General features: G+C 32.1%; 1 protein-coding gene across 6 annotated transcripts in view; it reads right to left on the bottom strand.

Annotated features, from left to right (window-relative positions):
- Window positions 1-13,496: 13,496 nt before the first annotated feature.
- Window positions 13,497-26,700, bottom strand: part of LOC145293781 (histone deacetylase 11-like) — a 104,964-nt gene continuing 91,760 nt past the window's right edge. For 4 of the 6 annotated variants that reach the window (XM_080140316.1, XM_080140321.1, XM_080140319.1 and 1 more), the window contains one exon: window positions 13,497-14,795. In XM_080140316.1, the coding sequence (XP_079996442.1) occupies window positions 14,692-14,795 (104 nt within the window). In that variant the 3' untranslated portion in view covers window positions 13,497-14,691. The remainder of the gene's footprint in view (window positions 14,796-26,700) is intronic. The other 2 variants (XM_080140315.1, XM_080140318.1) reach the window with 1 other exon arrangement.

The following is a 26,700-nucleotide window of genomic DNA, read 5'->3' as shown; positions in this document are numbered from 1 at the left end:
TTCCAGTCAACCATAGAGTATTGATATACTGTACGATGGAAAGGTATGTTGAAGGACTTATTACATTTTGTTTTTATCTTAACTGAGACAACCAAGTGGTCAGAAAATCCCAGTAGAGACAGAACGGAAGATGAACATAGCTGTTGTCATAGCCCTAGTCATAAGCAATGAAAAAATCATGATAGAACCTCCCCTCATCATCTGTCTTGTTTGAGTGGACTAACCATTCCACATTGTTAACATTGAAGTCTCTACAGACGTAAATGTTAGTCGAAGAATGAGCAAACACTATGTGATCAATTTTCTCAGATATGCTCTTAAAGTAACTCTGCTGTTATGGGGGCAATAGAGGGCAAATATAAACGCAGTGGTGTGAGCAAGTGCAACCCGAAGCACATATAGGGCAATGTCCCTACCACACGGAAAGCCATCTCTAATGTAGGCACATATTGTGATCTTGGGGGTCAGATTTGGACGTTAAGTTAGAATATCTTTTAATTACGAACTCATCTATGAAAATAGTCGATCCAATGCCAGTTTCACTTAGGAAGAATAGGTCTGGTTTGGTCTCCTGTAATTGGATTTCAGCCTCAGGAAGCTGATGTTGGAGAAGGAGACGTGATAATGGGGGTCTACATTGAAAGTTGGAGTTCTGGGTTTAATTGTGTGTTTTTTTTTGTTTTTTGAGACTTTTCATGATGGAGTTTTAGGATTTGTGGAATAGGTCGACAGACTTGGTTAGAGCAGGGCAGCGAGAGAAAGTAAGGGAGAAAAAGAAGTGAAGAAATATATATACATTCTTTTTCAGTTATCATGTTTCTATGTGATATCAACAACAACAACAACAGTAAGTTATACCGATTGATATAAAAATCATTGTCGAAATTCCACAGGTTCTCACTCGTAATCCATGGGGATTAATTTAACATGTTCAAAAAGTCTCAAGTTAGTGTGACAGAAAAGTGAGTGAAATTTTTTCTTTTGGTTTTTGGTCTGCGGCAGGAATGGACATATTTTCAGAGCATGTCTTACCCTCTCCCCATTTTCTAGTATTAATAATCTATATATTAATACGATAGCATGTGTGTTATTTTCTGTGTCATGCTTACATTCGGGTCATTTAATTATTATGTACTACCATTTCTTGTCACAGATAATTTTACCAAGAATTCTTCATAAGTTTTGGTTTCAATTATAGCAGATAGCAATCAAGTCATCTATTTTTTTTATAAATAATTTTACCAAGAATTCTTCATAAGTTTTGGTTTCAATTAAAGCTGATAGCACTCAAGTCATCTATATTTTTTATAAATAATTTTACCAAGAATTCTTCATAAGTTTTGGTTTCAATTAAAGCTGATAGCAATCAAGTCATCTATTTTTTTTATAAATAATTTTACCAAGAATTCTTCATAAGTTTTGGTTTCAATTAAAGCTGATAGCACTCAAGTCATCTATATTTTTATAAATAATTTTACCAAGAATTCTTCATAAGTTTTGGTTTCAATTATAGCAGATAGCAATCAAGTCATCTATATTTTTTATAAATAATTTTACCAAGAATTCTTCATAAGTTTTGGTTTCAATTATAGCAGATAGCAATCAAGTCATCTATATTTTTTATAAATAATTTTACCAAGAATTCTTCATAAGTTTTGGTTTCAATTATAGCTGATAGCACTCAAGTCATCTATATTTTTATAAATGATTTTACCAAGAATTCTTCATAAGTTTTGGTTTCAATTATAGCAGATAGCACTCAAGTCATCTATATTTTTATAAATGATTTTACCAAGAATTCTTCATAAGTTTTGGTTTCAATTATAGCTGATAGCACTCAAGTCATCTATATTTTTATAAATGATTTTACCAAGAATTCTTCATAAGTTTTGGTTTCAATTATAGCAGATAGCACTCAAGTCATCTATATTTTTATAAATGATTTTACCAAGAATTCTTCATAAGTTTTGGTTTCAATTATAGCAGATAGCACTCAAGTCATCTATATTTTTATAAATGATTTTACCAAGAATTCTTCATAAGTTTTGGTTTCAATTATAGCTGATAGCACTCAAGTCATCTATATTTTTATAAATGATTTTACCAAGAATTCTTCATAAGTTTTGGTTTCAATTATAGCTGATAGCAATCAAGTCATCTATTTTTTTATAAATAATTTTACCAAGAATTCTTCATAAGTTTTGGTTTCAATTATAGCTGATAGCACTCAAGTCATCTATATTTTTATAAATGATTTTACCAAGAATTCTTCATAAGTTTTGGTTTCAATTATAGCTGATAGCAATCAAGTCATCTATTTTTTTTATAAATAATTTTACCAAGAATTCTTCATAAGTTTTGGTTTTGGTTTTGCTTATGGCTGAAGGAACTCAAGTTATATATATACATATATTTTTTTCAAAAGTTCTTATTTTGGTTTCGATTCAAGCTAATGCACCCAAGTCATATGGATATATTTTTTTATTTTTGAAATCACAACTTTATAACATATAAAAATCGATAAAACATTGACTCTATAATAATATATACGAAATCTGCAAGAATTAAAATATCATATTTAAGCATACTTTACGACCGAGCTTTGCAGGGCGTTTGTGCTAGTTGGGATAAATACTTTTGGAGTTTTAACAAAAAAGCTACAATAATATCAGAGCGTCTCCATTTACACTGAACGTCTACAGAATGCCAACATCAATATATTACATATGAATGAATCCGCTGTGGAATTTCCACAGCTCCCGCTAGTGTGTAATATTTTTGTAAAAGAAATAAAGAAGAATATAATAACCAAGAAAATAAAAGCACAACTTGAATTTCCTTTTACCTATGAATAACAATACAAGAAAACTATGGTGCTTATTCTAGTAAAAGAGAGGCGCACACACATCAATTCCACTACAACTTTGATGACAGCTGTGAACAAAAACAAAAACAGAAGAGAAAGAGAGATGTGACCAGACGTGTGTGGCTCTGACAGATCGCCGACTCCCAACATCGTGTCATGGTATTTTTCGTTCGACTATTCCTCTTATGGCTCGGTCGTCATTTTCTCGCTGCCGACTGTCGATGAGAATACACATGGGTTCACAAAGTAGAAATATTGAAATAAAACAAACACGAAAAACATAACGCCAATGTTTCACATATATTTAACAGTTGGACTTGGGAGTGTGTGGGTCTTCTCCCTGTTCTATCAATATTATGTTCGTTTATCAGTCACAATCTGGCTCTATCTCTGTTTCGCAGTCAACTCTAAAAACTGTCCAACTGTTGTCGTTATCAGCTCCGATCTGTCGCAAACGGCAGCTCGATGTCAACTGTCTTCTCTGCATTGGTATCTGAAGTCGCCCCTACTCTCGGCCACACGGAAGCTGCCCTTCCCTTGTAATCTGTAGGCTTCTATTGTCATTGTCAAATCTAAAAGGCTCAATCTAAAAATACCTACAGATTCATTGCTTGCTACTTCCTATTTCATTGTACATCTGTATGACACTTCCTATCGATTGTTCCCCTTTGCACTTAGTGACTCATGGGTCACCTTCATAGTATCACAGAGACACTGCAACTGATTAATCAAACTACATATAACATGTCGACAACTCATCTTTACAAGATTTCTGTTAGTGATACAATGACAGGTAATCTCTTGAAGTTAAAAGAATTTCCTACATAATATACGGTGGACCGATAAAATTGTTGTCCTAGAAAAGACGACATGATTCCATTTCCGTTTGATGAAAACTAGTTATCTTTTTTTGTGGCAGACCATCTACTAGTTGGTCAGTAGTGTACAAATCCCAAGAGCAATAGGAGCCTTCTATCATGTCTGAAAGTGGCACAACGTTCAACGAGCAAAATTGGAGATGTGCCACTGTACAACTCATGCTCTCTATGGATCCAAGTTATCACAACAGGACCTTCAAAATGCATAGCTGAATTTCCACGAATAACAGGGATCTGCCCAAAGTGATGAAAAAGTTTCCGGCCACGGTTATGGTCTTTCGTGTGCTTTCAGGTTAAGGCCACATCATGCCACCTAACATCTTTGAAGTCGGCTTGAAAGTCAACACCAAAGTGTACCTGGATGTGCTGAAGAGTGTTGTGTTTCCCTGGTGCAATCAGGTGGCCGCTTGTAGACCCTGGGTGTAGCAGCAGGACTGGGCATTGGCCTACAAGTCCAAAGAGACCCAGGCTTGACTTCAAAAGGAGTGCTACAACTTTGTACTCTTCTCTTACTGCACCCCCTCCCCTCACCTTCCTCTTCCTACCTGAACCCGCTGGACTACTTTGTTTGATCACCAACATTACCTCTCACAACACCAAAGACAGCCTGATCACTGCCATCAGAGCTCCCGTCGGCACTTGTGGAAAAGGCATGCTCCCAGTTACGGACCCATATTGAGGAGTCATTGAGGCTGAAGGCAGCTACATTGAATATATGTCAGCTCTACTACATGATCAAGTTATCTGAATTGATTTTTTAATAAAAGTTTTAAAATAAAACCGTAGTCTTGTTGGTGACAATTTATCGTTCCATCCTGTATTAAACATTCGCCTGCCAACAGATTTTATTTGTCCGTTGTATACAATATTATTTGAATGTATCTGGGCAGCAATATAGCTTCCACAGAGAGAGATATCGAAATTCGCTTCTCAGAAGCATGGGCCGCATTGGATGGGTTGCGTTCAGTATGGACTTTGGGACTAACTAACAAACTGAAAAGGCAGTTCTTCAGGGCAGTCGTAGAGTCTCTCCTTGTTTACGGTGCTACAATCTGGACACTCACCAAAAGATTAGAAAGAAAACTAGACGGCACATACACACGTATGCTACAAACAGTATTAAATATATCTTGGCAAAATCATCCCACGAAGCAGCAACTTTATGGCAACCTACTTGCCATATCTAATACCATCAGAGAAAGACGCTTACGATTTGCTGGTCATTGTCTGAGGAGCAAGCATGAATTGGTGAGTGATGCATTGCTATGGACGCCACGACACGGACGTGCAAGCAAAAGATGACCTAGATCCACGTACATCCAGCAAATAGCACATGACGCCAACTGTGAACCTGATGATCTGAGGCAGCTGATGGAAGACAGGAAACTCCGGAGAGGAAGAGTCACATTGGTCCGGGAAGGAGCCCGTCATGATGATGATGATACAATATTATTTGAAATATTCATCTTTTTTTTAATGTTAGTATAAATAATGAGTTAGGCTGCATGTTTTAGTGCATGTGAATATTCGACGCTGCAGGTGATAGATGTCTAAGAGAATTAAGAATATCTCTAATTGGAGATGTTTTTTTTTATTTTTATTTGAATTAAAGGTTTTCTTTAAACGGGAAATCATGTTGAGACCAATCTACTTGAAAAAAAGTAATGTTCCTAGGAAAACAAAAGTATAGGAAGCTCTAGATAAACCTCGTTTAGTGGACACTGTTTAGACGTTATCTCTTGTGGATATTTTATTGAGTCACCTTCTGGGTCGTCGAATGGTGACCACTGACAAAGGCCAGCCTCTAAGATTTTCAGGTCAGACATGAAGGTTTTGAAGAGATGGAAAGACAATGTAGTTGGAGCCAGTCCTTCAGGAGTGAGGAAGCAGTTTGAGCTGTAAAAATTCGAGGAGGTAATTGGTCTCTGGTGATTCTCTGGATTGAACTGGTGTTTTTAATTAGTGTTTAATTGGTCAGGATAAAAGATCTCATTTTGTAAGGATAAAATTCATCTATATTCATTAACTCTTCTCTTAAAAATTTTTGTGAAATTTGCTAAAACTTAATTTTTTTGACTTATATAAATGAGTTTTGCAATTGTAAGCCACTAACCTTTTGTCAAAAGGTGCTTTGCATAATGTGTAAATTTTTATTTTGAATGTATAGCTTCTTGATTTCTAAAACATGTCACATTTATCTATTCATAGGAGAGCCAATATTTCGCTTTCTAAATAAAACAAATAACTTTTTTCTTTCAATTTGTGCATTCTAACCCATTTATAGTCATTACGCAAAATTTCAACTCAATAATAATAATAATAAAAACTTAGATACCCTGGGACTTAATTGTTGATGAATAAATAAAAAATATGACAGACAAACAATAATATCACAACTGAAATTATATTAACCTATACTATTATGATCAAATGCAACCGAACTTTAGATTAGAAGAAAAAAAGTTATAAAAAACATTATACATTGATACATATCCCCAACTGATAATGATGATAATAATAATAAAATTAGATTCATCATTTACTATAAGAAATTTAAGTAAGTAACTTATAGTAAGATACTTCTCCTCTCCAACCCATAAAACATTAGAAAAAATGAATGTTATTTATAAGTTTAAATGTCTTTTAGGAGAATGTAACTATTATAATAATAACAAAGCTAATAGCTACATTGAATTTACAACTACTACCTTACCTCGATGGCTCATCATGCATCTATCTCAAATTACCCACATCTAAAAAAAAAAAAACATAACTGCCACATCTGATTTCAGATAAATATTAGTTAATAGCATGAAAATAATACATTCTGAAATGAATTCAAAATAAAATGTATAAATATATATGTATACATTGTATATGTTTTCCATCCAACGTGCCATTCTATCACCTCTTCAAATATTCAAACTGAACATTTCATTTAATCCACTTTGCCAGATTTCTCCCATAAACTTAAAAAAATAAAAAATAAATAAGAAATAAAAACTTCACTGATACTATGTATAGCAAAATAACATTGACATGTCTATTCCCATTACATCACTGAAGTTAAGAAACCGCAAGTCTAACCATTTGGTGTAGCATAAATAAAAATATTAAGAGTTGTGTAATACTGATGCAGGGGAGATAAGTAACAGTTTAAAAATATATCTCTGTTGCTGCTGTTATTTGTAAAAAAAAAAAAAAAGAATTGCTACTGTTTATCGTTTGCTAAACAATGCAATTCTTCGATTGACATTTTTTATTCTGAATGAAACAAAAAAAAAAGAAAAAAAAAAAAGGAAATTAAATGAAGAAAAATATTTGTTCAAACTCCTGCTTTCTCACGACTACCTTCAACTAATTTCCACCGTCTGTTCTCTCTCTCAGTTGTCAAAAAACTAAAAAACTACCCCGTGCTTCTAACTCGTCCTTTTCATAGCAATTTCTGTCCTCCTATGCAAATTAATGCCATATGTATATTACTGAGTCTTCTACAAACAAAGATCTTTTCTTTCTCTTTCCTTCCCTCATTCTGTCACCCAACCGGATAGAGCAAGGCACACCCGTTTGTGTAAGTAACTTTCTTTATTGCTTTCACCATGTAATCAATTTCCCTAATGTTGTTGTTCAATTCTGCTACATTCATATATTATTTGTGAGACTGTTACATACTTTGTCTTTTTTGTTAACTGCTTCTTTAGTGTCTGATGATTTGTCCAGATACTATTACATATCCAAATTTTTTCTGGTCCTGTTTTGGTTATTCTGGATGGTTCATTTTGATGGTGTTTCTGGCTGCGGCTACAAGCCTTTTTGTGGTCAGAGTTACATATTTTCTAATTACCTGTTTGTATGTCATAACTAAGGTTAGGACAACAGCATATTCTTTTCATTGTTTTGACTCTTGAGTGTGTATCCATTAATATCTTATATGCTTTTATATAGAATGATGTGGTTCTCGGATGATTAACTGTGTCGGATATATACTCGAGAGAAAAAACAATGATAAGAATATTCTGTTGTCATAGTCCTAGTTATTACTAGGGCTATGACAACAGAATATTCTTTTCATTCTCAAGTATATATCCCGACACAGCCGAAAACCATATCACTTCATATAAAAGCATATAAGATATTAACGGATACATACTCAAGAGTCAAAACAATGAAAAGAATATGCTGTTGTCACAGCCCTAGTCATGACAGTCTTTTATACTTAGCAGTCCCCTTACTGAGCCCTTTTTGACCACGTCAAAACAGTCAGTATTGTCCTTTGTGTGTAATGAATTGTCCACTGTCATTAGTTTCCTAGTTTTCTGGTTAAGATGCCTCAGTTTTCTTCAGCTCATCCTTTGAACAGTCCAGAATATATTACTAGTGGTACTGGCCAGGTATTTATTCCTTTACTGAGATTCCTGTAATATAATTTAGTTTCTAAGATTTATTTTTGCTTTTCTCAGGTAGTTGATGCATAAATTCATCCTTCTCTTCTCTTGTTCTGACTTTTTCTATGTCTTTGTTGTCTTATATTAAACATATTTTGTCTTTGCTTTGATAAAATTTAGATTCAGTATCTTTTATGTGCATATCAATTGTTGGCAATAATGCATTACAGTTAACAACGAAAACAGGAGTGAGAAAAAAACCCAAAAGAAAACAGATATTTAACAAATAACTGTTACCAGAGGCAATAAAAGTTTTTTTTATCTACCTGCATATTTTTTTTGTGTCTTAAGTGTTTAAAAATGTTGAAAACACACAAATAACTATCATAGTCACATAATTATGCTGATACACCTGTTCTTATCGAATCACTAGAGATATGTGAAACTTTGAGAATACCAGACGCTGTATGTGGGGAGACAGCAACACCTTCCTGCAAAACCTAATGTTGTCAATCACACTTTTAAAAAGAATTTATTTATTCCATTTTCACCCCAAACAAGGCACAGTGCCACTTAGATGTAGAGGGCTACTATCGGGGGCATAAGTTGCAGGGATACTATGTAGGGAGATGAGCAGCGAGATGTCTGTTCACATTACACTTAAACTTCTGCATGTCAGTACAGTTGGGAAAGCAGAATCCTGGAAAGGAGTTCCAAAGTCTAACAGTTCTGGGGAAGAAACTATTTGAGTTGAATGCTTTCTTACATCTAGCGATCTCTATTGTGTAGGGGTGGGATTTTGCTGCTTGTTGAGTTTGTCACGGGTATTTATGTCGAGGGGGTACACATGCATTTTAAAAGACTCTCTGCCTGCCAACTCAAGCTGGCACTAGCCAGCGCTTTTCTTGCCCTCCACTTCACACATCCCTCTTTCCCGGGACGCAACTTGCTTCTCTTCCTGCTTGACCACGTGATGTTCTTTTGTCTCCTCCTTCCCATGATGTCAATTCATGCACACTTGCTAATTTGCATACATGCTTTAATGGCTGCTGCTACTAATATTTTTACTAGCCAGCTATCCTACACCGGCTGCTGATTTTCTCACCCGCGTCCATATGCGTTATGTTAGTAAGAGAGAGAATCACTACACATACATACGCAGTCTGGTCTTTATTCTTTGTCACTTTTCCATGTGTGCCATTCTCTATATGGCTGTTGATCAGCTGTTTAACATAGGTGAACAATGAGATTGATGTTAGTTTCAAAAGCTTTATTGGAGAGAGAAAGTTTGTTCACGAGGGGAGAGACTAAAACTAATTCCTTATAAAAGAAAAGCTAAAATCTTACTTAATTTTCATATTTAACCTTAAAAATGATTGATGAACAGACTGGTCTTGAGGAAATATTAACTTGAATTTCTACATTGTCGGGCATGTCTGGTCTGGCCACTTACCTCGACTTAAACTGTCTCAAAACTAATCATTTTATATCGGACTTCCAACATGCTTTGTCAAGGGAGCTAATCCTGGACTCCTCTCTTCTCACATGCAGGGTCTATATCCGTTTGCCGCTAGGCTATCCTGACATGCACTTAATGTAACACTCATGGAATTCATACTAGTCAACATAATCTCTATCTACTGGCGTAGGGTCACAATATACAACACATTAAGACACAATCACCATGAATATACGCAACAGTAATTTTGTTTTCCTGCACATCTTTGCACACTTTCAGAATGCACAATCTGTTCATGTGGTTTGTATTTTTAATTTAATACTAGCAGGCCGCCAGGCGTTGTCCAGTCGTAAAATATGCATAAATATTATATAATAATTCATACAGAAACTGAGACATGTGCATGCGAGTATTATGTTTCTTCTAAATAGTTCACTTATTGTAAGTAAAAAAAAAAAAAAAATACTCGAGCTTAGAATGAAATCAAAACTTAAAGACAGTGAGTCAAGTACAGTAACCATTAGGCCAGCTTGACACGATCTTTAAAAAGGGTTTTCAAACCTATTTCTTAACATAAGATATCTGTCATGTGAACGATTCACACATACGCATTCGTGAAACAGTTGACAAACAGATAAAAATCTGATGACCTTCTACATTCAATTTTTTTTCAATTTTGACCCCTTAGCAGCCCCTTTTTCCAGATGAAAACTGATTAAAAAGTTTTCCATATGTCTGAATACCCTATATATCAAATTTCAAGTATGTAGATCAGAAATTAGTTACGTATATAGGTTGAGAATTGTCCTCAAACGCACATATTCTCACTTTTATAGATATATAAATTTTCTTTCTTATCATGTGCACAGAAACCATTTTTTTCTCAGATTGTGGCGTTGATTTACTTTCTTTTCATTGTGCAGCTGTGAATAGCAATTTGTTTTTGTTCACTTAATTTTCGCTAGTTTATAAGAATGTGCAAGAGGAAAAACGTTGGTAAGCAAGTCATTGAGCCCTTCCTGCCTCCTCCATGCCAGGCAGAGAGGGAGATGTTTGATAGATGTTTTCTTTAGATCCTTTGATACTACGGTCGATTTTGGCTGTTTGTTTTATAGAAGTTACTAGCTTTGCACAGGTTTACTATAATCACATATATGTGTTACTTTTGGAGCTTGGAATGTTTTTTATTAGTTGAAAATATTTTGAGCTAATATGTTTCTGTGAAAAGTTACTTGCTTTGAGGAATGAGGAGGAAAGAGAATTTCAATGAATCAGAGAAGGAAAAGTCTAAGCACATAGAATCATTTGCATTTGTCGGTATTGCTTTCAAGTATGTTAAATTGATTCGACTAAAACTATTGCTTTCATCAAATTCAGTTAATGTCTTTCAGTTTCTGCCTGTGTAACTCTTCAAGAAAAAAACAAAAACAAAAAGAAATTCCATTTGCAAAGTAAGAAAAAATAAATAAAAATCAAACAACTGGTTGTTAGTTTTAGGTAAGACTTTAAATATTACTTTGGCACAATTTTTTTTTGTTTTCACTTTCGGAAGAGTTATACTAGCAAAAAGGGAAGACAATCCAAAATTAATGCTTGTTTTCTAACTAAACCTTTCTGGTTATTCAAAACAAGTTCAATAAAGTAAATGATGCAACACAACAGAAAACTAAATAATGAAACATTTATTAAATTAATTTAAATTGTAAAAAGAAAAGTAAAATAGAATAGTCAAATAGGAATATTTATAGTTTTTATTTTTAATATATTTCTTTAATAAAAAAAACTTAATATCTATTTTTCAATAATTTAGCAACAATACTTCAAAAATTATTTTATTTAAATTTACAAATAAAGTGTAATATTTTATATTTCAAAATAATTGTTTTTAAAATAAAAATATATTTTTTAAATGCACAAACAAAATATAACAGTGTAGAATATTATGAAATGTATTTTTTATATAACCTTTTGTTTTTTGAAAAAAAAATGGATTTCTTTAATTAAAATTAAGTAAATATCTTAAGAATGGTAATTTTAGAATATTTAGAAAAAAAAGCATTTTGGATGGTATTCCTTCTTAGTATCATTCTTTCAAAAATCTCTAATAAGTTATGGAAACTACGTAAACCTTTTTGAATTTTAACACAAAAAGATTAATAGAAAAAAAAAAGGAAAAAAAAAAAAAGGTATAATTAAATAGAAGAATGTTGTAATTTTTAACAATGTTTGCTTATATATAGTGCTTTAAAAATAATACACGGAAAACCCCTCGGGCCGCTTTCGCCAATAAACACATCAGAAGTTAAGCGTTTGTATAACACAGAAATACAAAAAAAAAAACGAAATAAATTATCACAAAGGAGCAAATCCTCAGAGATATACGAGAAAAAAAACAAACAAAAACAAAAAAACACAAGTTTGTTGGCCAAAGGGGCTCCTAGGGTTTTTCCGCGTATTATTTTTAAAGCACTATATAAGTTTTGTACCGTTAAAAAGTTATACATATATATATTTAAAAAATATTTTATGGGTGCATAATTATAATAACCATTTGAATAATACTGGGCACAATGATATGAATTGTTGAGGTATTTTTTTTTTAAGTTATTATTTAAGTTTTTATTTTTTTATTGAAGAAGAAAAAGTGGTATAACGAACAGAAACAGACGTGTTCGTTAACCACTTTTTCTTTGCATTGCATCCAGTATTATTCAAATGTTAAATATATATATATATATATACACATAAAACAAGGCCACATTTGAACCGGTAATATGTCATCACACATTTGTGAAACACGTTTTATATTCATTTGGAGTATTTTTTAACAAATGCATTGCATATACAAAGATTGATGATCACTCACGATTGAAACTTAGTGGACAAGAGCTTCTCAAATATATATATATATATATATATATATATTTATTTATATATATACGAGGAAGTCAAGCACAAGTTTTTATTATATACATATATATGGACAAGTCAGGCATATGCCGAATTTTATTTGCACCAAATATGGCTGAATTGCAAAAAGGATTGTGAATTTTATTGACGATTCCATTGGTGGCAGTTTTGAAGGTCGTAACCTTATTTTTGATTTTTCATGATTGACTGAATGGGATTTGTGTATTCATACCTTTCTCAATAAGTTAATGCATAACTGGCTGCAATACTTCTACCTGGATTTTAACTTGTATAATTGATTCCATAGTCCATAACAGTATCCATTAAACAAACAAGGTACCGTCCACTTGTAGATTCTGTTCACTTGTGTAGAATTATATAAGTCATAAAGGTATTTCCACAGTTTGTTTAAATGCGTCACAAGTTTGAAAATTAGTTTAAAGACCAGTCACAATGCAGATTTTTTTTTAAAAATATAAATAAATATTTGAATAGTGCATTTTGTGAACCTGACGTACGTAAGCGTCTGCTCAGGTTTGTCTGGAAAACTGCCAAAATATGGTGAGGAGTTATTCTTAATACTTATCTTAAAAAAATATATTCTTAATATTTATCTTAAAAAAAATATTCTTAATATTTATCTTAAAAACAAAAAAACTTATTACAAAACCAATTGTATATTAGCAAAAAGAAAACAAATAAAATACATTTATTTTTAAATTTCACATTCTTAAAACTAGTTAAACAATTTTTTCTTAAAACTTTTCTTAAAATTATCTTGCAAAAAAAAAAAAAAAAAGTTTGAAAGTTTCTCTTGAAAAAAAAATTACAAATAAAACTCTATTTTTTTATTCATTTCATTGTCTTTCATTTATTTCTTTGTTAAACGTTGCTGTTTCCTACCATCACCGATTGGAGGAATTAGCCCTAACCCTACTTGCCACTCTAGAAAAAAAAGTTTTTAATCATATGAGAAAAAAAAACCCAAAAAACTTACGGTCGATTGTTGTTATATTTTATTTTTTTGCTTTTCCATTTTTTTATAATTCGTATCTGATGAATGTTATTTTCTGTTTCATAGTTTTGCTCAGCAACACTCAGCATAATCCAGCAGTTTACGTCAAGCAAACCTGAGAGGACACTCACATACACCTGATTCACAAAATGCAAATTAAATTCTAATTTTTAGCCCATAACGGAGCTTCCTTCAGAAAAATGCAGACATTTTTTTCATGTGGCATATTGTCACTTAGTTGTGGTCTTCTGTTCTTTTTGAAGATCCACAGTTTTCCAATTCAGTCATGCGCCCTGGCATGCACAAGTTTAAATAAATAGTAAGAGTATTTTTTTTTTTTTTTTAATGAATTGAAGTTTAAAAATTATAATAGTTATAATGGTTTAAAGACCAGCCACAATGCAGATTTAAAAATCAATCTTCTTAAGTGTTGGGTCTCCGAGTTTTTATAATTATGAATATACTAGCCAGGGATCTCCAAAGTTTTCAAACGGGGCCATATTGCTGACGTTTTTTTTTTTTTTTCTATATGGGCCAAAATAAATGACCTTACATGTTTCATAAGGTTTTTCTCATTAGCTTTGCTTTTTCGTGAACTTGGTTCTCCAGAACCTCATTCTTTTAATCATTTTCACACATTTACATTTTGAAAATTTTTCCTAATGATTTTTGCTTTCCATAAGAGCTCCATGAGCCGGATTAGGTCCACGGGCTGTATTTTGACTCATCCCCTAAGTGAATATTGACATAGACTGATAACCTGAAGTACGATGTTCAAATTAAGGCTTTTACATGCATTAACTCAGATACTGGTTACCTTTCTGCAATCCTGCCTGTGAGTACTCGATCCAAAAAAACAATTGGGGAGACAAATGGCAATAATGGAATCGAGCAGATTAAATATGCTGATTCAGACAAATTTACATTTAATTATCCCCAGGTTGAGAACTCCCTTTAGGCTAATTTTTTATCATTATTTTTGTTTTTTCAGTAAATTATACACAATAAAATCTCTGCAATTGAGAGTAAATAGGCATTGAATGATTGAATGATAATGTGGAGATGTTTATAAAAAAAAAAAAAACTTTAACTTTTCACTTGTTTGAGAATAACCCAAATCAAGTCTTGCAAGTTTCTGTTGTATGGCTGCCATATTTATTTTAGAGTTGAGGGTCAAATCAGGGGATTGTTTTTTTTCTGCATAATCTCGCAATGAAGCCGCCTCTACTCATAGACATATTTGTTGTAGATGTTGGGCTCGTTGGTGATTGTGGGGGAGACACTGCAAAACAAGAATAAAAAAAGATTATGAATAAAATAAACTATATAAAGTAATGTTAGCAGGATTTTAAAAGTTGGGCCTAAGTAGCATTTAAGCTGACAAAGTAAAATTTGATTCTAACTAGCCAACTTTTAATTCTCATTAATGTAAAATGTTATTTGCTATAGAAACTCCACTGTAATTTATTTTTAAGATTTATATTTATAACATACTCTACTATAATTTATTTTGTAAATATATAAAGTTGCATCAGTATGCATTCACTGTACAGCTGTGATTATCTTTATTTGAATTAATGTAAATTTTATGGTCTTGATCTGTCACAAACAAAACCGCAACTCCAGTTTAAAACAAGTAACAAAGTTTTATTTTGTAGTACTTGGTCATTGAACGACATACTTGCAGTCAGAACTCTGAGCCTTACCAAATCAAAATATGAGCCTGACCAAATCAAAATATAAATTTCACCAAACACATACAAACTTATTTGATGTTTATACAGTATGAGGCGCACATGAAAATCACATTCCAAGTTAAAATTCTTTGATATACTTACATATCAGAATTAAAACTATCCTCACCAAAACAAGTAGCATTTAAATTACAAATAAAAATCAGTTTTCGTGTATTGATCCACCATTCATTATCACTTTGTTAAATGACAGAATGATTTATCTCCCCTTGCTTTTATTTCCTTTTATCAATGGTGGATCAGAAAATACAAAAAATGATTTTATTTTAATTGAAATTCTAGTCCAACCAAACAGAAACACAAACAAGCTATCTTTTTCTAAAAACCATAAAAATCAACTCTTCTCTTTCCCATCTTGTTGGAATATATATAGATATTTGTGTAATTTGTAGTAGACAATTATCCACTTCTTTGAAAATCATGGGCCAGTTTATCTATGGATATAAAAATCAGGAGGGTGTGGTGGGGGTGGGGGTCATATCTGAAGATATCAAAGAATTTAAATGGTTTGATTTCTGAACATGAACCCTAGTGTACAACATTTCCAAGTGGAGAAATCAAATTTTGAGTGGTCAAACTTGGAGTTGAATATATTTCCCATAAATGACATGTTTTATCGTACATGTTTTCATCAGTACATAATATAATCAAGAAATTTTATATTATATAGAAATTCTTAAAGTAACCTTAAAAGAAAAATCGACTAACTCTTATTATATTAGTAAGAGTTATTGTTACTTAATTTTTTTCAGTTTTTTTTTTTTTTTTTTTTTCTTATTTGTTCTTATTAAATCAAAACCCGGTTCACTTTTAACATAGATACCGAATATGAGAAAAAAAAAAGTATTGTTATAGAACACGGAAATATTTACAATAACAAAAAAAAAAAAAAAAACTTGAACGCAATAGATCCTGGACAATGCCAGGTTAGTATAGCTAATATATATATATATATATATATATATATATATATATATATATATATATATATATATATATACACACACACACACACACACACAAAGTAAAATAAATTGATAACATTTTTTTTACCAAAACATTTTTTATTCTAGTTTTTTATTTTTTTTCTTGTGGATCATTGAAGTATATTCTTCAGAATAAACTCTAATTCCACAAAATACTTTGTTCAGGTTGGATTTATTTTCAATGGCTGCTATTTATAAAAAAGGGATTAACTCCACATTCGTACATACAGAGTTACTTATGGCATAATTAAAAAAAAAAAAAAAAATTACAAATAAATGTTACTGAGCAATACAGAGTAGGTACAGGATATATATTACATTGAGGTCCTTCAATAAGGATTGGTATATATATATAAAAAGGAAATATAAGTGAATGAAGAATATTTCCATAGAAATCCTATATTATTTATTTGAAGGTAAACAGTTACATTTGGTTGCTACAAACAGCCATCTGTTTCAGTCAATGAGACTTCATCAGGCGACCCTGAACCATTCGATGCTATATATAAAACAAACGTTAAAAAAAAAAAAAATAAAAAAAAAAAAAAAGCCTTTTTTTTTCATATAGCATCGAATGGTTCAGAGTTGCCTGACGAAGTCATGGACTGGAACAGATGGCTGTTTGTAGCAACCAAATGTAACTGCTTACCTTTGGATAAATAATAAAATATTTTGCTCTTGTTATCGAGGACTATCTAATAAGTTCATTAGTTCCTACTTTTGAATATCTCAAGCGTGGATTTATATGTATGTATAACATTGATAATAACAAATGTGACTTATTTTAACAGTTTACTGCAGTGCAGTGGTGCATCTAAACTTTAAAAGTCTGTTAATATATTCTGAACATTATCATTTGAATTCAAATTTAAATTAATGTTATTAATCTATAAATATAAAAGCGAAAATATATGTGTGTATGTGTGTTCGCTTTTTCTGTATGTCTACAAAAGGCTTTTTTCAGAGAAGCGGTCAGTCAGTCCACAATTTCTTAAAACTTTTTATATCACATATAAATCGTAATATCTCAGAGTTAACAATGGAGCTCGCCTGTCTATTTAATTTGCTCGACTTCGGGAAGATAAATATTCAACATTTGTTGCTCGCCGCATGTGGTCCTTCAATAAGGATTGGTATATATATATCCTATAATAAAAGCGACACTAATCGGCAGAAATGTCCGAAAGCAATCAGCTTTGATCAATGTGGAAATATTTTCCATACATCAAACAATTTCTATTCAATTTGGACAAGGGGAGCTGCCCCCCCCCCAACATCTTGGGAAAATAAAAATTAAAAAAAGCATTCCCGCACTAAATGAAATACTATCCCGCAGTCAAACTTGACCTCATTATGTCATTAAAACGTGCACCTGCCAAATCCAAGTAATTAAATAAATTCAAACGTGTTTCCATTAGCATCTCGCGGTGGCCTAATGGTTAAAACCGTCGCACTCTTTTTTTTTCACACTTTAATTTACAACTTTGCCTCAAGGGTTCGGGTTCAATCCTCATACTTACCTACCAAAACATTTTTTTTTATTTTACCCCCCCCCCACACACACACACCTCCAAACACCTGGGCAACGCTGGGTACTCCTCGCTAGTCTATAAATATAAAAGCGAAAATGTATGCGTGTTCGCTTTTTCTGTATGTCTACAAAAAGCTTTTTTCAGAGAAGCGGTTGATCGCCTAACAACTTTTTAAAACTTTTTATATCACATGTAAAACGTAATATCTCAGAGTTAACAATGGAGCTTGCCTGTCTATTTAATTTGCTCGACTTCAGGAAGATAAATATTCAACAGTTTTCGCTCGCTGCATGTAGGTTAGGCCTTTTCCTATAATGTTTTCCCCTACCCCCAATGTCTTACGGGGGAAAAAAAAAGCATTCCCGCACTAAATGAAATGCTACCCCGCAGTCAAAAGTTGACCTCATTAAGTCATTAAAACGTGCACCTGCTAATTTAAGTAATTAAATAAATTCAAATGTATTTCCGTTAGCATTAAAACCATTGAACTCTTTTTATTTCACACTTTAATTACAACTTTGCCTCAAGGGTTCGGGTTCGATCCACATACTTACCTACCAAAACATTTTTATTTTTATTTTAACCCCCCCCCTTCCCGAGTTTTGATTTACCCAAAACTACACACACCTCCAAACACCCGAGCAACGCCGGGTACCCCTCGCTAGTGTTATATATAAACGCGAAAATGTATATATGTATGTGTGTATGTGTGTTCGCTTTTTCTGTATGTCTACAAAAGGCTTTTTTCAGAGAAGCAGTCGGTCGCCTAACAACTTTTTAAAACTTTTTATATCACATGTAAATCGTAATATCTCAGAGTTAACAACGGAGCTCACCTGTCTATTTAATTTGCTCGACTTCAGGAAGATAAATATTCAACATTTGTCGCTTGCCGCATGTGGATTAGTCTTTTTCCTATAATAAAAGCGACACTAATTCTGGGGGTATTTTCCGTCTATCGGCAGAAATGTCCGAAAGCAATCAGCTTTGATCAATGTGGAAATATTTTCCATATATCAAACAATTGCTATTCAATTTGGACAAGGGGAGCTGTTCCCCCTACCCTCAACATCTTGGGAAAAAAAAAGAAAAAAGGAAAGCATTCCCGCACTAAATGAAATGCTACCTCGCAGTCAAAAGTTGACCTCATTAAGTCATTAAAACGTGCACCTGTCAAATCCAAGTAATTAAATAAATTCAAACGTGTTTCTGTTAGCATCTCGTGGTGGCCCAATGGTTAACGTCGCACTCTTTTTATTTCACATTTTAATTTCCAACTTTGCCTCAAGTCTTCGGGTTCGATCCTCATACTTACCTACCAAAACATTTTTTTTTTTATTTTACCCCCCCCCCCCCGTCCATGAGTTTTAATTTACCCATAACCACACACACCTCCAAACACCCAGGCAACGCCGGGTACCCCTCGCTAGTGTTATATATAAAACAGAAAATAGACATTATTGGTCAAAATGTAATAATTAATATACAAAACAAAATTGAATAAAAAGTTATAATTTTTCTGAATTTTGTAAATGATGATCGATAATTTATATTATTGAATAATTCAAACTACTAATCTCATCTTTATTATTTTCACAACATTTTGGCATCTGTGTATCTTGTTGAACTGAAGAATCTATACAGAATTTCTACCAGAATCTTTTATTTAATCCATGTGAGTAGCATGTTCTCGTTCCATCAGCCATGGCTGGGTAAAAGTCCTAAGTGATTTGCAATTACATTCTTCATATTACCCAGACTGAAGATTGAACCTTCAACCTCCAGAAGAGTCTAATTTACAAGTGAATTTTAGCAAGTACTTTATCTATTACACTGCTAGAAGGTCAAAGGTGAAAATAAGATTAGAATTTCAGCAATTCAAATAAAAGTTTTTGTTCTTTATTCTGTACAAATAAAAAATAAACCGTCATCTGCGCAAAAACTAAAAACAGACCATATGGATTAATTAATTAATTAAAAATGTAAGCATAAAAAATAACAAGAAATAATAAATAAAATGTGCAAAAATATATAAGCAAAGAATTTTATATATTAGGTGAGAATAGCAGTAGGAGCTAATGATCTAATTATTAGAATATTAAAATCTTTAAAAAAAAAAAATGTCAGAAAAGGATGTAGACCTGAGAAGATACAGATACAAATCTCAATAATACAAACAAAACAAAACAAAACTTTTGTGAATAATAAAATTCAAGTTAACTAAAATGTATAGGACAAAAACAGAAACTGAACCTATTGGAAACAAGACACTTGAAGCAATATATGGGAAAAATGACAAGACCACAATAGTAATGCAGAATGGCTCAAAAAGATGAAAAAGAAATCTTTAGAAAATTGAAGAAGACACAGAAACGAAAATTAATGAAGAAATCTTCAAGATGACTTAAAGAAGAATGCTATACAGTAGAACCCCAGGATACGGTGGCCTTAGGATATGTTTTTTTTTTTAGGTTATGATGTGGAATACAATTACAGTTACGGTATTTGCCTCGCCTTACAAATGTTATTTGATTATATACATGGGTATCATTATATACTGCACTGTATTTTGTTAATAATTTTAATGCTGTATCCCAGAGTTCTACTATACTGAAAAGCATCTGTCCACAACGGAATTCTCATTGAAGAAATCCACTATCTTTTTAAAAAAAAAAGAAAAAAAAGAACAAAGCAGATGTATACAGGAAACATCTGTTTGGGTTAACATTTATTTCGAGTTGTTTTCTTATTTAAAACATTCTGAATTACTTATTAGTGATCAGTACAGAAATGATACCATTATACATTACATTGTCAACCAATTAGTTGAATAGTATCTTAATGCCAGTGCAGCAACTGGGGAATTTTGAAACTACATAAGCCAAAATCAGTGCTGAATAATGTCCCAATGTTAGTGCAGCAGCTGTTCTTGTAGTTGAGCATTATTCATTCATTTCTCCAGTATCTTTCTAGTTAGAATTCTTTCTAGAAAGATATCAGGTACTTACAGGAGGGAACATGTGAAGGTTGCAAACATCCCTAAGTGAAAGTGTTTCTGTGGAACAACCTGTATTTGAACTTGGCACGCTCAGATTAACCACTTAGCCACCATTACATCCTTGATGCAGAAGTTGGGAAATTTTGAAACTACATTAGTCAAAGCTAGTGCTTAATAAGTGCATTTTGAAATAATCTCCTAATGGTCGTGGTGAGCGATTGTGGTATTTTAAAACTACATGACCAAAATCAGTGTCAGATCAGTGACATTATTCCTCATTGACCTGTAATTGTTGTTTGTTACATTATGGCCAGATGAGGTCCATGGAAACCAGCTACAAGAAACTGAAATAGATTTGAGAAAGAAATATGATTATTTTAAGACCAGTACCAAAATCAGAATGTTTTTTTTTGTTTGTTTTTTTTCATGTAGAGGTGTAATAAACAAATATGAAAAAAAAAAAAAGAAAAAAGAGAAATTTTAATTTATTTTTTGTCAGATTTTTATCGATTTATCAACTGTTTCATGACTGTGCATGCACGAATCGTTCACATTATGTTAAGAATAAATAGGTTTGAAAACACTTTAAAGATTGTGTTAAGCTGGCCTAACAGTTATTGCATTTGACTCGCTATCTTTATATTTTGATTTGGACCTCAGTATTTTTTTTACTTACAAGAAGTAAACTGTATAAAAAAAACAATACTCGCATGCACATGTCGCAGTTTCTTTTGTTTTCTTTACTTCATTTTATTTTTAAGGAATTTAACGTTATGTTTAATACCGGTCAATGCTGCATAGATTTTCTAGTCATTTGATAAAGATGAGAACACTAGTCCAAATAATCTAAATAATAAATACTAGCAGAACCCGTGAAAATTTGTTGAACACATGAATAAAAAAATATAATAAAACAAATAATGAATTTAAAACAATTTTTTTAGTAAGTTTTTTTTACCTTTTAAAGTCAAAAAGGAATTTAAAAAATTTACATTTTTTTTCAATCAAAATTCAACACAACACACATTTTATTTTCCGAATAATTTTTGATATAAATTATAAATTAACAGTTGTCTATTCACTTTAACATTTCTTTGGAATTTTAAAAAGAATTTATGATAAAAAAAAATTAGTCCTCTCTCAACATGACATTTTTTTTAAATTATAAAAAATAGCCAATGTGAAACCATAAGCAGTCATATAAATAAAACAAATAACGAATTTAAAACAATTTTTTAGTAAGTTTTTTTTACCTTTTAAAGTCAAAAAGGAATTTAAAAAATTTACATTTTTTTTCAATCAAAATTCAACACAATACATTTTATTTTCCGAATAATTTTTAATATATTCACTTTCACATTTCTTTGGGATTTTAAAAAGAATTTATAATAAAAAAAATTAGTCCTCTCTCAACATGACTTTTTTTAAAAATTATAAAAAATAGCCAATGTGAAACCGTAAGCAGTAATGTTTTTTTTTTGTTAATTTTTTTGAGAGGAAATGGTTTTAATGATTTTTGCCTGATAAAAAGTGACTTTAAAGGAAAGTAATTCGTTTCTCATTAATTAGTGATGATTTTTTTGTGACACCAGACGTCGGACAAGTAAATTAATATTTAGATTATCAATCCTCATCAAAAAAAATTAAGAAGCATTATATCAAAAGCAAGTGTACAGAGTTGATGATCAAGTAGTCCATTTTTGTGTGTGTGAGTTCTTTTTTCATATGAACTAAAAAGTCCCCTTATGAAACCCTGATCTCCTTAATGCATCAGACTTGTATACAAGCTACTTATGCAGAATAAGGATCATCATTGGAATTATCCAAACAGTTTACGTAAAATGTTGGAAGGTGCTGAACAAAAATCTTGTGATTTTATTTTTTTTTCCACAAATGCTGGCCAGTTTGTTCAATGAAATTATGAAGATAATTCAATAAAAATCAATTGAAAAATGAAAACAATATTCTTTTTATTGTTACAAAGAAAATACAATGAATACTTATTAGACATTTTTTACGAAACTTTAAGAGAAATAAAATTCAAATCAAGAAAAAAAAAACATTCATTGTAAGATAAGTTTCATGAATAAATATTTATTTTTTGAATAACAAAAAACTGATAGCAAACGGAATTTTTTTTTTACTTATTTTGTTTTTCTTTTTTTGATTTTTCTTTTGTTTAAATCAAGAAAAATACTTAGTTTTGTTTTATAATAAACTGATAATAGCAAAGAAATGTTTTCTTAAATGATGTTGGCTGCTTTGATTTCATTAGCTCAACATTTTGGCACGATTCGGTATTTTACATAAACTGCCCACAAAATTCCGATGATAACAGTTCTTATTCTGCATAAGTACAGTTATAAATATCTCTCTCTCTCATATATATATATATATATATATATATATATATATATATATAATGTGTTGGGACAATTAATTGGAATCGGGAATAAAAAATATCGGAACTTTTTGTGGTATCAAAATCAGTATCTAAATTAGAAAATTTTGTGCCTATTTTCCAATGCTAAAAACGATTCTTTTTATTGTTTTGTTTAAAACTTAATTTTCCATTGCTGATACTACTAATAAAATGAAAAATATTTAAACTATCGGAAAAACTAAAATCTATATATCCCCACACAAGTGTACTTTTATGTTTGTGAAAACATATGCTCAGATTATGTTTTTTTTTTGGGGCAATCTGAAAAAAAAAAAAAAAAAAAAAACTTTATTGCTAAATATATAGGGATTTTTTAAGAATCGGAATCAGTACTTTCATCAGAATCAGGGAAAAATTGGGATCATCAACTCACTATATAAATATATAATTATTTTAAGAACCAGTATGGAAACAACAGTCCACACTAACCATGAAATGCAAAAGTTATGTCCTACTGACAAGCCCAAAATGAGATAAAACTAACGTTTAGGGCTTCTGGTCTGTAACTTTCTTGGTTATTGTGGACTGATGTGTTATGTCTGATTGTAGAAATAATTATATCTCACATTTTAATCAGTGTTGGAACAATTAATTAAAAAGCAAAAAAAAAAAACATAACTCTAGCGGATATTGGAATTGGTATTAGAAAATTTGAGCATATTTTCCAATGTCAAAAACGATTCTTTCAATTGTTTTTCTTTTTAAACTTAACTTTCAATTGATAATGATAAATATTGATTGCTTTTAAACTATGAGTCAAACTAAAATCTATAGATCTAAAGTCCCACAAATGTATTTTTACATTTGTGGAAATATGTACGCATATTACATAGATTTTTATGGTAATCTGGAGATGAAAAAAAAACAAACAAACAAACAAAAAACAACTCTACAGTTAAATATTTAGAGATTTTAAAAGAATCAGAATTGGTAATTGTATCGGAATCAGGTAAACTATTAATATTGACATCATCCCATCACTAATATATATATATATATATATATATATATATATATACAAGAAAATCAATTTAATTTTAAATTTAAAATCAATTTATCATTCAACAAGGAATACACGTTGAAAATTTAAAATTATCCTTATTCCATGGAGTTTTCAAGAATGACTCTTATTCATGAAACTCCATGGTATAAGGAAAAATTTAAGTTTTCAACTTGTATCCCTTGTCACATAATTTGTTGTACATTCTAATTTACAGAGTTTAAATTAATTTTCTTATATCAATACTCTATCTCGAATAATGTGCTTTTTCATCTGGTTAGGATTATCACATTAATATTAGTATTAATATTTATACTCGCTTGTAGTTTGCTGGCTCATTCAGTTTGTAAACTTGAACAGTTTTTTTGAATATATATATATATATATATATATATATATATATATATATATATATATATATCAGTTTTCAGTATGGCTATGTGAATGGTTCAGGATAGATTACAAGGGAGATTATTCAGTATGTATTCAAGCAAATGCAGTTAGCAGCATGACCACCTCAGGTGTTTAAGGTGACTATGCAAAATTTTAAGCTTTGTTAAGCAGAACAATTGTGGGTTAAACATAGTCAGTAATAAAATGAGCGACCATTTGAGAATATCAGGAGAGGAGTAGTTAGAGATTGTGCAATCCAAGCTTCACAATTCAACATGTCATCCATTGTCTTTACAGATGATCAGATGGTCATCGTCTTTCTGACAGACATACATACTATCATACTATATGCAATAAAGTTATACACTTTGTACATAGTTATGCCATAATGTTAACTCTAGCTAAGAAAATATCTCAGTGAAAATTCGAGGGGCGTGCAATAAGTAATGCCCCTGACACACTTCCAGTTGTCTGATCTAGCTGAAATTTTGCATGTGCAATGATTTATATTTCTACGGGCTATGTGGTAAATTACAGCTCTGAACTAATTGTGATTTCTGCTTTACAGGTGTTTGAACTGAGTCAGGTGTGAAATGGAGCCTGTTGAATGTCAAGCAGTGATCCGGTTTTTGTATTTGAAAGGACGCACACCACAGGAGACTTTTGATGAAATGAAAGAAACTTATGGTGATAATGCCCCATCATATGACCTTGTAAAACGCTGGCATCGTGAATTCAAACATGGCCGGAAGTCTGTGGAAACAGCTCCCAGACCTGGTCGCCCACCCCCTTCTGTCATTGATGAGGCATCTGTCCGTCAAGTTGAGGCTACCATTTTGGAAGATCGGCGCATTACTATTTGCCAAATAGCCCAAGGTGTCAATATTAGTACAGGGTCTGTGGAAACTATCATTCATGACCATTTACATATGCATAAGGTGTCTGCCAGATGGATTCCAAGGTTGCTCACACCATTCCAGAAGCGAGAATGCATTGAGTGCTCGAGGATGAATTTGGAGACGTGCCAAGAAGATGAGTCAAAGTTTTTCAAAAGACTGATTACAAAGGATGAAACCTGGGTCCATCCCTATGATCCAGAGACCAAAGTCAATGCAGTGGAAGCACTTGGACTCAACACCTCCAAAGAAGGCAAGGGTGAAGCCCTCCGCTGGCAAAGTCATGCTCACAGTCTTCTGGGACCAGGACGGAGTGATGACAGATTTCCTGGCAAAGGCAAAGGGTACCACAATTACAGGAGCCTATTATGCTTCACTTTTAAGGAAATTAAGGGAAGCTATCAAAATTAAGAGGCGGGGCAAGATCAGCAAAGGTATCCTCCTCCTGCAGGACAACGCTCCGGTCCACAACTCGCATGTCGCCAAATCAGAAGCACGGGTATGTAATTATGACCCCCCCATCCCCAATCCTCCCTACTCTCCTGATCTTGCACCCTCTGACTTTCACCTCTTCCCAGCCATGAAGTTGTTTTTGAAAGGAAAGCGTTTCCCAGATGATGCAGCCTTGAATGCTGAAGTCATGTCGTGGTTGGAGGACTAACCTGCGGTGTTCTACAAAAACGGTCTCCAGAGCTGCATCAAACGATGGGAGAAATGCATAACTCTGGGTGGTTCCTATGTAGAGAAAGACTAATAACTGTGCCAAGTTTCGTTGCTCTACTTCTATGGGAAGTGGGTCAGGGGCATTACTTATTGCACGACCCTCGTATCTTTACTTACTATAAATACACTAAAGAAAATCCTTTGTTATTTTTGTTTTAAAAATACTTTTAGACATTGTGTTGAAGTAGTGAGACGTGTAGAAATTCCACAGCGGACTCTTTCATATGTAATATATTGATGTTGGCATTCTGTGGATGCTCAGCGTAAATGGAGACCTCCTGATATTACTGTACCTCTTTTGTTAAAACTGGAAAGGTATTTATCTAAGCTAGCAGGGACGCCTGGCATAGCCCGGTCATAAAATATGCTTAAATATGATATTTTTATTTATGCAGATTTTATATATATTATTATAGAGTCAATTTTCTATCGATTCTTTTATATTATAAAGTTGTGATTTGA

Source organism: Euprymna scolopes, chromosome 15 (assembly GCF_053919585.1).
Source record: "Euprymna scolopes isolate OS-2025 chromosome 15, ASM5391958v1, whole genome shotgun sequence".
NCBI lineage: Eukaryota > Metazoa > Mollusca > Cephalopoda > Sepiida > Sepiolidae > Euprymna > Euprymna scolopes.
This window is presented reverse-complemented; position numbering and strand designations above follow the sequence as displayed.